A 12,850-nucleotide genomic window follows, 5' to 3' on the forward strand; every position below is an offset into this window, starting at 1 on the left:
GCAGCCTCGAAATAGATTAAATTTATTTGATAGTATTTGATTTGTTATTATTCTAGCTGTTGGATTGGTATATAATAATTTAACCCAAGTGATAAACTTCTCTCCCAAATTAAAAAATTCCATAACCGAAAACAAATAAGACCATTCCACTTGGTCAAAGGCTTTCTCCGCATCTAACGAAATAATTACTAAGTCTTTATTAATACCTCTTTTCGAATATATAATATTATATAATCGTCTGAGGTTATATGAGGAATAACGTTTTGGTATAAATCCTGTTTGATCGGGATGAATTAGTTTATTAATAACTATACTTAATCTTTGTGCTAATATTTTCGTTAGTATCTTTTGATCAGTATTTAAAAGCGCTATAGCTCTATATGATCCTGGGTCCTCCAGATCCTTGTCTATTTTAGGTATAAGTGTTATAATAGATTCATTTAACGTTTCTGGTAGTTTCCGACAAGTATAGATATTATCATAAAGTATCTTCAGACGTGCTGTGATCAGATCATAAAATGTTTTATAAAATTCCGAACCGATCCCATCTGGTCCCGGTGTTTTACCATTTTTTAATGATCTGATAGATTCTTCAACTTCTTTTACTGAAATTTCCGCATTTAGTGATTCTCTATTTTGTAAATCCAACCCCTTCAGATTACATTTTTTTAAAAATGCTTCCATTCCTATCCTATTTTCTGTCGTTTTAGCTGAATATAGCTTTTTATAATATTGCAGAAATCTTTCATTAATATCCTTAGGTTGTACTAAAGGTTCGCCAGTATGTGATTTAATCCTATGGATTATTTTTTCTCCTTCCATCTTTCTAAGTTGACGAGCCAACAACTGGTTTCTATTCCCATTGAAGAAATAACCGCAAAGACATTTAAAATACTGGGAAGTACAGCAATGCAAAAGAATCAATTTGTTTCATTTAAGCAGGTATTGCAGATTTTGAGGGAATATCAATGAACTTTGTGAACTGGAGATAAGAATGATTAGAGTACTATTAAGAAGATTGCTGCTTGAATATCTGATAAATAATAGAACTGAAGATCATAGGATTATAAGGAAAGAACTTTTATAGATAACAAAACTACCCAGTGGGAAACAATTAGTTTTAGTTTGCTGTTATCAGTTTGCTAAGTGTGCATGGCAAGGTTAGATTAATTTGGCTAAACTGTGCATGATATTTCTGGAGTAAGGAAGAATTCCCTTGATAGATCTTTGTGCATTTTCACCTCCACAAAGAGAGTAGATAAATTAAATAATCTCTTTGTTAGGTCAAATTGTTTCAGATCTGTTGAAAGGAAACTTGCTAACCATGCCATGTAGGTTCTGATCCAAATCATTGATATAGAAGACAATCGGCAATGGTCCCAGCACTGAACCCTGAGGCCTCCAGTCTGAAAAACAACATTCCACCATCACCCTCTGCTTCATTCCATGAAGCCAATTTTCCATCCATTCAGCTATCTCTCCTTGAATCCCCTGGGATCTAACCTTCCAGAGCAGCCTATCATGTAGAACCTTATCGAATGCCTTACTGAAATCCATGTGTACAACGTCCACAGCTCTGCCCCCATCGACCTTTTTGGTCACATCCTCAAAAAACTCAATCAGATTCGTGAGACGTGACCTCCCAAATACAAAACCGAAACATCACCCATTCCTTCTCTCCTGAGATGCTGCCTGACCTGCTGAGTTACTCCAGCATTTTGTGAATAGATACAAAACCATGTTGACTATCCCTAATCAGCACTTGTCCATCTAAATGCATCCTATCCCTCAGACTACTCTCCAGTAACTTTCCGACCACAGATGTTAAGCTCATTGGTTTGTAGTTCCCTGCAGCCCTTCTTGAATAGAGGTACATTTGCCTCCCTCCAGTCTTCCGGCAGCACGCTTGTACGTAATGCTGGCTCATAAATCACAGCAAGGGCTCCTGCAATTTTCTCTCTAGCTTCTTACAGTGTCCTCGGGTATATCTGATCAGGCCTGGGTCTTTCCGAGAGAAAACAATCCCATCTGATCAAATGTTTCTATGTAACTGAAGCTTCACATCTCTGACATTCTGGTAAATCTCTCTGCCTTCTTGCTGATGGGTGTATGCTTGATTTGAATCAACCTTCTCTCTTTGAAAATGGCAACAGTCAAATAAGAATAAAATACTCAGATTGAGTATAAAGTGCAATAGGATGGAAACAATTGATTTCAGGCAGACTTTAGGGAAATCCTAAATGTGAATGTCAACTGATATTAACATTCAGTCTAGGTTTTTCAAAAGATTTTTACTTGCTTTTTGCTGTGGGGCAATAACTACCTGGGGATATTCACAAATTACCACTTGTGAGAACCCAGTCACTTCATTATGCTGTTGTTTCATAATCTTGAGGCAGAGATGTGACTGAGTTATTCATTTCCCCAATGCTCAAGATTTTCAGAATTCAGTGGACAATTTAATTTTCTGTTATGCTTAGCTGAGCTGCTGGATGGAACAGTTTCATTCTGTCTTCGATTAAAAACTATCAACAGGAATGTGATAGTAGAGAGATGCGTTAACTTGTTGCACCAAAACTGAATGTGAAATATAGAGAAAAGAACCATTTGGATGAAATTAAAAAATAAACTTCAATAAGACATTATTTTTTAAAGCAACTCAGGAATATGAACTGGTGTTTAGCACATGTGAGCAGTTCTTTGTAGTACGAGGAAATGGAAAGGAGTCAGTAAGGCCCACTGATGTGAAGCTCGTTGGCAAGGCCAATGAATGGGATACCTGGTTCTTTCTGGAATACTGCCCAACACTGGGAGATTAATAAAGACAAGGCAGAAATTCTGCTGCACTATAATTGAGTTAATTTGTATCCACCTTTGGCTGATTTAGTGCTACATGATCACAGTGGTCTTTCTCATCTGAGTGGGGCAGTGATTCCGATCAACCTTGAACCAACAGCTGCAGTGGAAATAATGCCGGAGAATTAGAGCACTCTTGTGTGTGCACTGTTCACAGGCTTCAGACTCAACCACACATCTTTATGTCAGTTTTTCTCTGCAACATCATCAATAACGAATGCATGCTTTCATACCTGGCACAACACCATTTGTAGCGATGGCACTCATTGAGATTGCTGTCAGCATAGTCTGCAAAAGAAGAAAACACCTCCAGTCACTGTGGAGATTCAATCATCACATCAAGACTGGTCCCAAAGTAAACATGCATCAACTTAAGCACTTTTGCTTTCTGTTCCTTTTGAGACTGAGGAGATTGCAAAATTTAATTTGTTTAATGGGTTGTAAGTCTAGATCTGTTGTAAGTAGAATGCCAGCATAAACTTATCCAAAAATAGTATGGTATTGCCGTGTTTTATTGCCTATTCCTGTTTCCTTCCCTTATGGTCATGGTTACATGCAGTGTATCATAATCATTGAAACAAATTATTACAGAATTATATAAAGTAAAAACACATACTCACAAAAGATGCTAAAATATGTAGGCTTTACTGATGGATAAATTCTATTAAAACTACTATTTTATTGCTTAATGAAGCAATAAGACATAAGTAACTTTACTCATTTGTTAGTTTAGTTTAGTTTACATTAGAGATTGAGCAGGGAAGCTGGACCTTCGGCCCACCATGTCCTCACCAATGATCACCGGATCACACTAGTTGTGTTAACCCACTTTCTCATACAGTCCTTACACATTAGGGGCAATTGTACAGAAGCGCATTAACCCACAAATCACCTTTAGGATGTGAGAGAACATTGGAAAAACTGGTGCAATCCCACGCATTAGGTCTTCCTTTAAACTATTTTTTTTTAGTTATTTAGGCAATTGTAATTCCCACATGCTTAATCTGTTTTTATGCTCTCTCCATTCTCCTTTTTAAATGCACAACGATAAAAGATGCTGATAACACCACACCTGGGTGTGAAGGGCAATACAACTTTTATTAACCAACATTAAAAAATCATGAACTTGCTGCATAGTCCATGATTTTCATTCTTGGATTACCATGTGTCCGAGTTGCTAATGAAAGTCCAGTGACATCTAACATTTGGATGGCATTTTCATGACATTCAGTTGTTCATGCAAAGTCAGCTTGGACAATGGTGCACTAATGTAATAATAATAATAATAATAATGCATTACATTTATATAGCGCTTTTCATATACTCAAAGACGCTTTACAGGGATTTAAAGAACATAGGGAAGTGAATAAATAGATAAATAAGTAAACGAACAGAGAAAGGAGACAGAAGGTGAGGTGACCTTCAGTGGTTGAAGGCAGTACTGAACAGGTGAGACTTCAGTGATGTTTTGAATGTGGTGAGTGAGGAGGAGTCTCTGACGGTTTGGGGTAGTGAGTTCCATAGGGTGGGAGCAGCGATGGAGAAAGCCCTGTCCCCCCAGGATCTGAGTTTGGTCCGGATGTGGGGGGATAGGAGATTGGCAGCAGCAGAGCGGAGGGTGCAGGTGGGAGTGTGCCTGTGGAGGAGGTCGGTCAGGTAGGATGGGGCCAGGTTATGGAGGGCTTTGTAGGTCATGAGGAGGATTTTGTACTGGATTCTCTGGGGGATGGGGAGCCAGTGGAGTTTGTAAAGGACGGGGGTGATATGGTCACGGATCGGGGAGTGGGTGAGTAGACGGGCAGCGGAGTTTTGAATGTATTGAAGTTTACTGATGATTTTTGAGGGTGCGCCATAGAGGAGGCTGTTGCAGTAGTCCAGACGGGAGATGATGAAGGCGTGGATGAGGGTTTCTGCAGCTGTGGAGGAGAGGGATGGACGGAGACGGGCAATGTTTTTGAGGTGGAAGAAGGCTGTCTTTATGATGTGTTTGATGTGTTTGTGTGGGCTTTCATGCTACATACCTCAATGTGACCTAGTGACCTCCCTGAGCAGACCTCGGGTTCGCGATTGGTATTGGTTGGTATTGGTTTATTAATATCACAAGTAGCACGTGAAAAAAAAAGTGTTTTGCATGCTCCAGGCAAATTGGATCGCAAAGCAGGACGAACCTCTCTAATCAATTTATTGACCTGGCTTTGCCCCACTTTCCCCAAAGCACACACCAAGCTCCACCAATCTGATCACTGCCACCAATCTGATCCTGGAGCACTGTACCCTGCGAGTCCCCTCTCCCTTCCCAGACTCACACCTGGCACAGGTCCAGATTCACCAGTAAGGATGATGTAAAGGAATAACTTTAACACAAGTAAGACCCAATAACTTTAACACAAGTGTCGTTGCCCCACAACAGGGTAGATTTATAGTGGCCAATAAACCTACCAACCAGCACGTCCAAGCAATGTGCGAAGAAACCAGAGCACTCAGAAGAAATCTGATATCAGAATTGAACCCAGAACAACAGCAGCACTGTTTGCGTGTGGTAGTCTTTAGGTTTCTTTAATTTCCTCTTGGGTATGGGGTCATTTTGCTCAGTATCTTGTGACTTCACTATTTGATGGAAAGTAATATTTTTCATTAAGTCTTTCTCTCAACTTTTTATAAACTGTAGTGCCTGTACACTCATGTTATGGAATGATTTATACTGTGAATACATTGACACAAGGTACCACAGCTGCAAACCTAATAGGTTTTTTATAAATGGCAGAATAACCCATTTTTCCATTGGCATCAGTTGGAAGCAGACTACTAATTTTCTATTCCACAGTTTCATTGACTGCATGAGCCCAAAACCAGAGACTCATAAATATTAAATGGTTCTCAATAAATTGAGTAGAAAATTCAGAAGCTTCTTATTCTGAATGTATAATATATCATCTCAAGATGACCGATATCAATTGTAGATATATTTAAAGGGAACTGGATAAAAATATGAAAGAAATAGGAATAGAAGGTTCTGGTAATAAATTTAGCTGAGGTTAGGTGAGATAGCACAATTTCAGCCAACTGACCTATTGCTGTGCATTGGGGACTCTTACATTATTCATAATTTTGTAATGTCTATCCATGTTACAGTAAACAATATTTTTTCTGACATTACCCCTTTGGCAAATCTTGAACGCTAACCCTATCATAGCTGAACTTGTCTTGACTAACAATTATAATGTCCTTATAATAGCTTTTACTTTGACATCGCTCAGAATCAGATGGTTTGTTTACACTTCAGTTCTGTGGTTGTAGTGGTGTCTAATGAGTCTATTGTGGGACCCACAGACCCGGCACTGTTGGGATAGGAGGTGCTGGTCAAGGGAGCGTGGGTGGTAAGCATGAGGGAAAGTGTACTCCCTGCACTGCTTTCACCTGGTTTCTGCATGTTCCCAATGAAAAGGTTCGAGGTTCCCATTGCCAACTGGAACACTCCACCTCTACTTTGGGTATTCATGGCATATTCCTGTTACTCAAGAAGACTGAGAACATACTTGAGTTGCTGTTGTTGTCCTCTGGGTAATCTCACGGCATGGCAGAACTCCAAATAGAGTGGTAGTTTTTAGAGGTGTGTTGACAGAGGTGTGAACGATCACCCTCACTGATCGAAACCAGACGACTGCAATTAGGCCCCCTTGCTGGCAATGTTGGTCTGGGGCAGGATACTGGTAAGAAAGCTAATTTATTTTTGCACGATTCCTTCAACCTGAAGGTGTCTGCACTGTCAGATACTTTCGGAAGGGATGAAGATTAGTGGACGATGGCGGCTCTCTATTTTCCTCTCCGACCACAGCAGCTGAGCTCAAATGTGAAAGACACACAAATGACAGAAAATATCATTGATCTCAATAAGATGAGATTTTTGCCTGCTACATCAATCCGCAGATGCCTGCAGAGGTTTCATCATTACGTTTTGTATGCTGCACGATCCAGTAAGCCGTTGTTAGCAGCTGGGCATAAAGCATGGGGGATGAGGTATCAGGTAGAACCAGGAGCAGCTGCCAGGGTGCCTGGGTGTAGTCCTTGCTGAGCAATCGTAACCTCAAGCGAAAGTGGTGTCAAAATTAAATCCCCCAAGTGATCACTTCACAGTGCTCCAACATAGTCCAACAATACTTAACCAGGGGAGCTCATGTGATGCGTAAAATCCCTTCACAATATGCTGTGCAGGTCCACCTGCTCTGATTATTAAACATGAATGGGAATCTCTGATTCATTTATTTTAAAATCTTGCTGCACCACTTCTGCCTTTTCTGAATGGAACTTTGCTCAAAGAACTCTGACTTTAAATCAGAAATATAATCCGTTCTGTTTGGATGTCCACTCTGCCGGTGTTGACCCTGGTGTGCAGATGGTGAGGGGTGGGGGCTCTCCTCAATGCACCAAATCCTCCTAGCCATTGACTCATTCTCTAGGACATGGATGTCCCATTGAGTGATTGTGGAAACATTCTCCTTCTGCCTTCCCACCTCTTGCACTTCCTTGGCAGAAAATATATCCTTGTGTTATAGTCATAGAGTCATAGAGTGAAATAGCATGGAAATAGGCCCAGCTAAACTAGTTCCACTTGCCTGTGCTTGGTCCATATCCCTCCAAACATGTCCTATCCATGTACCGGTCTAACTGTTTCTTAAATGATGGGATAGTCCCAGCCTCAACTACCTCATCCAGCAGCTTGTTCCATATACCTCCCACCCTGTGTGTGAAAAAGGTTACCCCTCGGATTACTATTAAATCTTTTCCCCTTCACCCTGAACCTATGTTCTCTGGTCCTCGATTCCCCTACTCTGGGCAAAAGACTGTGCATCTACCCGATCTATTCCTCTCATGATTTTGTATACCTCTATAAGATCTCCCCTCATCCTCCTGTGCTCTATGGACTAGAGACACAGCCTACTCAACCTCTCCCTATAGCTCACACCCTCACACCCTCTAGTCCTGGCAACATCCTTGTAAATATTTTCTGAACCCTTTCATGCTTGACAATATTTTTCCGAAAACATAGTGCCCAGAACTGAACACAATATTCTAAATGGGTCTCACCAACGTCTTATACAACTGCAACATGACCTCCCAACTTCTCTACTCAATACTCTGACTGATGAAGGCCAAAGTGCCAAAAGCCTTTTTGACCACTTTATCTACCTGTGACTCGCTCTTCAAGGAACATGCACCTCTACTCCTAGATCCCTCTGCTCTACAACACTACCCAGAGGCCTACCATTTACTGTGTAGGTTCTGCCCTACACAAGACAGGTGTTGTCTTGTTTCCATGAATCAAATGCCTTTAAGAGTTGTTAAAATGTTGGAGTAACATGGAATTGTGTGATGCACCAAGGGTATCATGCAGTCCAATGCAGCACTTGTTTTTCTGTGTGGACAAACCTTCAGCCATTCCAAACTAGATACAGGCTAATTTTGTTCTGCAGGGAAACCTGCAAAAATGTATGAAATCCAATTTTTCAGCATATATATCGAAAGAAATGGATGATGAAAGCGTAAAAAGCACATCAAAATTGCTCCAGTTAAAATTTCCTCAGCTTTTGGGAAAGCACCAAGGAGGGTATAGCATGAAATATTTCATGACATTATTGATACAAATTTTGATTTACTTGAGGCATGGAAAACCTCGCTCGTCAATAAATTCTGGCCACCCGTCCACATAATCTGAGAACTGGAGTATGATTAGGAGCCTTTAATTAGATTATCATAAGAATGAGGTACAGTTAGAAGTGGAGGCACACTTAATTGAAAATCAATTTTGGTCTCCAATGACTGTTATTAAAGAGATAACATGAGAGAGTTTGGCAGTCTGCCAAAGGCTTTTGATCTGTCTTCTGAAGAGATTTGTTTTGGTTTGTACATCAGCAAATATTTTTCTTCATACCTAATGCAAAGATTCTAGACTATTAAAATTGGAGCAACCAAACATGAGACCAAGCCTGCAAATAAAGGCACATAACTACAGTATATGCTCCATTACAGATGGGCAAATTTCTCCCTTTGGAAGATGGCCACACTTTTGAGCACATAGTCTATGCCAGTGGTAACCTTGGATGAATGGATTAGAAGGCAGAGGGCCAGAAATGTTGCCAGAACTTCCACTCGTGTGAAACACTAACATTAACAGATCATTTGGCAAGAGCAACAGCAGCCGAAAACTAGCACCATTCATTTGTTGTAAGATGTGCAAAATTCTAATGCATGCATGCAAAAACACTGCAATAAATCCCTGCTGCAGTAGGCCATATGATGATAATTGAAAGGACTGCACACTACTCTGGTTACTCTACTTGAAATCCAAGGCATCCACATTTCTCAAGTTAGGCAGCTTTAAGTTTCTATCATTTAAGATTGTCCCAGCTCTACCACATTTTCAGAGCTGGAGTCCTTGGCCTCCCTTCTCATCATGTGCCATATCCAATCCTCTGCCCTACTCAATTCCCCATGCACTGAATTTCTCGGTATTATCTTCAGTAGTTTTTTTTTGTGAATGGTAGAATATTGGAGCCCTTCAGCGGGCAGCAGCTTGTTATTCGAATGGCCCTAATCGAGTCTGACAGAGGTCACTGTTCAATTATGAGGGACCATTTATGATGTCTCTAAGCCCAAGGGGCCCTAGAACAGAGGAGCCCAGAAACACACAGGCCTGGCCATATATCACGATCCGGACTCATTACTTTTGCATGTAATAAGTGGCAAAATGGGAGAAAGCTAGAGCATGTTGGTGTAGATATAGAGAAAACAAATTAGTAAATGTGCTTTGCCTCCATAGGGAACTACAACGTAAAACTTATAAACCTACGACTATACCTTTTCCAGTCTCCCTCCCAAAAGATGAAGTCTGACAAGGAATTCATACTTTGTGACCAAAAATTCAGTGTGATTGGAGACACAATAAACCGCAGATGCTGGAGGAACTCAGTGGAGGGAATGACAAACGCTGTTTTGTGTTGGAACCCTTCTTCAGAATGATGGAGTAGGGAGGGGGTGACTGGAAAAGAGAGGTGGGGATGGGTGTGGGGGTGGGGGGAGGGGGAGGTGCTGGAAAGTTCAGGGTGTATTTCTTGTAATTTGAGAATTCAATGTTTATACCATTGAGTTGGCAGCTACCCAAGCGGAATAGGAAGTGCTGTTCCTCCAGTTTGCGTGTTGCTTCACTCTGGCAATGGAGGAGGCCAAGGACAGAAAGGTGAGTATGAGAATGGAAAGGGGTTAAAATGGTTAAAAATCAAGAGATCCAACAGGCCTTGGTGGACACAGCACATGTGTTTGGTGAAACGGCCACTTGGTCTTGTTTCGCTGTAAAGGAGACTACATCGGGAGTACTGAATGCAGCAGAAAAGCTGAACATGAACCGTTGTATCTTGAAGGGCTGCTGGGGTCCTTAGATGGAAGGGAGAAAGGGGAGGTTGCAGAGGGAAAGCATTAGGGGATGGATGAAAATGGGTGAGTGAACCAAGGAGTTGCAGAGGGAGTGGTTTCTATGGAAAGTGAAAAAGGAATGAGTCTGGGAAGATGTGGACTGGTGGTGAGATCATATTGAAGGTGGTGGAAATATCGGAGCATGATGTATTGGATACGAAGGGTAGTGGCGTGAAAAGTGAGGACCAGAGGACCTCTAACATTCCATCTGACGGGGGGGAATGAGAGGAGAATTGTGAGACACAGAGGAGACACAGGTGAGGGCTCTATCTATAACAGTAGTGGGCATCACATTTACTAAAGAAAGAGGACATCTCAGGTGTCCTGGAGTAGAAAGCCTCCCCTTGGTAGCAGATGCGGCAGAGACGGAGAAATTGAGAGGAAGGGATAGCATCCTTGCAAAAACTCATTCCCATCCCCGCATCTCTCATTCCTTTTTATCCCCTCTCTTACCCCTCCTCCCTATCCTCTTTCATCCATATCCCTCCCTCTAGCTTTACATTTCACTCCTCTCCTCTCCCGACCCGACACCCTTTTGTGTCCTTTTCACGTCTAGCTTTTGTCACCAACTTCACTCATTTGCCAATCAAACCCTCACCTCACCTCACCAGTATCCACTTATCACTTGCCAGATTTTTTCACCCCCCACCCCCCAACTCTGTTTCAGCTTTCTCCCCCCTATTCCAATCAGACCGGATAAAGGTCACGACCTGAAATGTTGTCTGCTCATTCCTTCCACAGATGCTGCCTGACCCGCTGAGATATTCCAGCATTTTGCTTTTTGCACAAGATCCCAACATCTGCAGTTTCTGTGTCTCCAATCACAATATCTATGTGGCTGGTTCCAACTGATATTTTGGTCAGTGGTGACTCCCAGGAGGTAAGTGATGAAGGTCTCTCTTATTGGAAGTGGTCACTTTCTGACGTGTGGTTCAGTTGTTACTTATTATTTATCAATGCACATCTGAATGCTAGAGATGGCGAGCTGCATGAAGGCATGGACCTTTCATGGAACTTTCTTTTTCCAGGTAGTTGTGAATAGAATTGAACGTTCCCACTTCTGACTTTATAACGATAAAGGCCGGGTCCAAGACTGATCTGAGGAACTCCTGCAGCAAATTCTGGGCTGAGAGGACTGACCTGCAACAAACACATCATCTTACTTTGCACTACTCCTCGTGAGGCCCATTCACTTCCAAATCTACCCGGGCTTCTTGATGCCACATTCATTAAGTCAAAGGCTGTCACACGCCCTTCAGATTAAGGTGGAAGAAGACCCCAGAAGGAGTGTTAATTTTATCCACAGCACAATAAACACATTGGGTTTTAAGTTTGAAACGTGCACTGAAAGCTAATGCCTATTTTGTAGAACTGACCCCACACTGAACATAGAACAATGTAACTGCTGTACTCGACAATATCATATCTTATAGCCTCCTCCATTTCAATCTCTTTCTAAGTGCTGTTTCACTGGAAATGACAGGTCAGGCTTTTAAATAACTAGGGGTATTCCACTTAACACATAAGATTCCACCTCCTCATCCCACCCTCTGAATTGGCCAAGCCTTTTCAGTGAACATGTGGGTGCTATCCAATTCATTTGAACCACCTCTAGTGTCAGGGCTAATGGCAGAAGCTTGCCAGAAAGATGATAACAATTTTATTCCCACTTCTTTATCATCGTTCTTTGGAAGGAGTTCAATTATAACGCCTTGGATTTCCTCTTTATGTTCTTCTAAATGCCCAGTTTTGCACCTGGGTAATTTCCTTGGGCACTACATATACTCCGCTTTTTTGTCTAGTTTATTTTGTTCACATATGAATCTAAAGCATTCTCAATGACAGGGAGTTGTGGATTTGGAAGGAATCCTGGCAGTGCTGATTGCAGATTGATTCTGGGATTTTGGGGACTTCATTTTTACTCACCTTCTAGTGCAGAATTTTACAAACCTTTCCAGTTGCCCATTGGTTGAGTGAATCAGATAGATTTAATATAATTGATGTCTTGAACATTTGGCCACAAATTGCCACGATGCTGTTCCATATCTAGATATAACTATGTTACACCAACGTCAGTTTACAACAAATGCACTTCTTTTGCGTTGCATTTGTAAAGTGGAAGAGGAGTTAAGGTCGGCAATTCACTCTGCAATAACAGTGGGATTTAAATGCATCTACCTGGTGCAATGCCATATAATATGAGTTAAATCTCACAGCTGAGCAGGTGGAAAGAGAATTCTTACTTACGCAGGAGCAGCACAAGATGACAATGAAGAAAGTTTCCATGATCCCGCCGACACCCACAACCCACGTCAGACGTAAGAACAATATGACTCCGAAGATATTCTGCAGGCAGGGAAAGTAGACTCCCATGATTGTACCCATTCGTGTTGCCTGCAAAGAACGAAAATACAGTAGAAAAAAAGTCTTAGATCCAGATGTTTTATAATATACAAAATAAAGACTGTAATTAATGTCAATCTTAATTAAGACATTAGTTTCCAGTGGAGGCATTGCACATAATTCC

The 12,850-nt window shown here is 41.3% G+C and overlaps 1 protein-coding gene across 2 annotated transcripts in view; it reads right to left on the bottom strand.

Moving 5' to 3' along the window:
- The window catches only part of LOC144604477 (solute carrier family 12 member 5-like), a 640,130-nt gene that overhangs the window by 107,765 nt on the left and 519,515 nt on the right, over positions 1-12,850 (bottom strand). For both annotated transcript variants that reach the window (XM_078418946.1, XM_078418947.1), the window contains exons 4-5: positions 12,571-12,717; positions 3,090-3,144 (exon numbers count right to left, since the gene is read on the bottom strand). In XM_078418946.1, the coding sequence (XP_078275072.1) occupies positions 3,090-3,144; positions 12,571-12,717 (202 nt within the window). The remainder of the gene's footprint in view (positions 1-3,089; positions 3,145-12,570; positions 12,718-12,850) is intronic.

The sequence above is a fragment of the Rhinoraja longicauda genome, chromosome 22 (assembly GCF_053455715.1).
Source record: "Rhinoraja longicauda isolate Sanriku21f chromosome 22, sRhiLon1.1, whole genome shotgun sequence".
Taxonomy (NCBI): domain Eukaryota; kingdom Metazoa; phylum Chordata; class Chondrichthyes; order Rajiformes; family Arhynchobatidae; genus Rhinoraja; species Rhinoraja longicauda.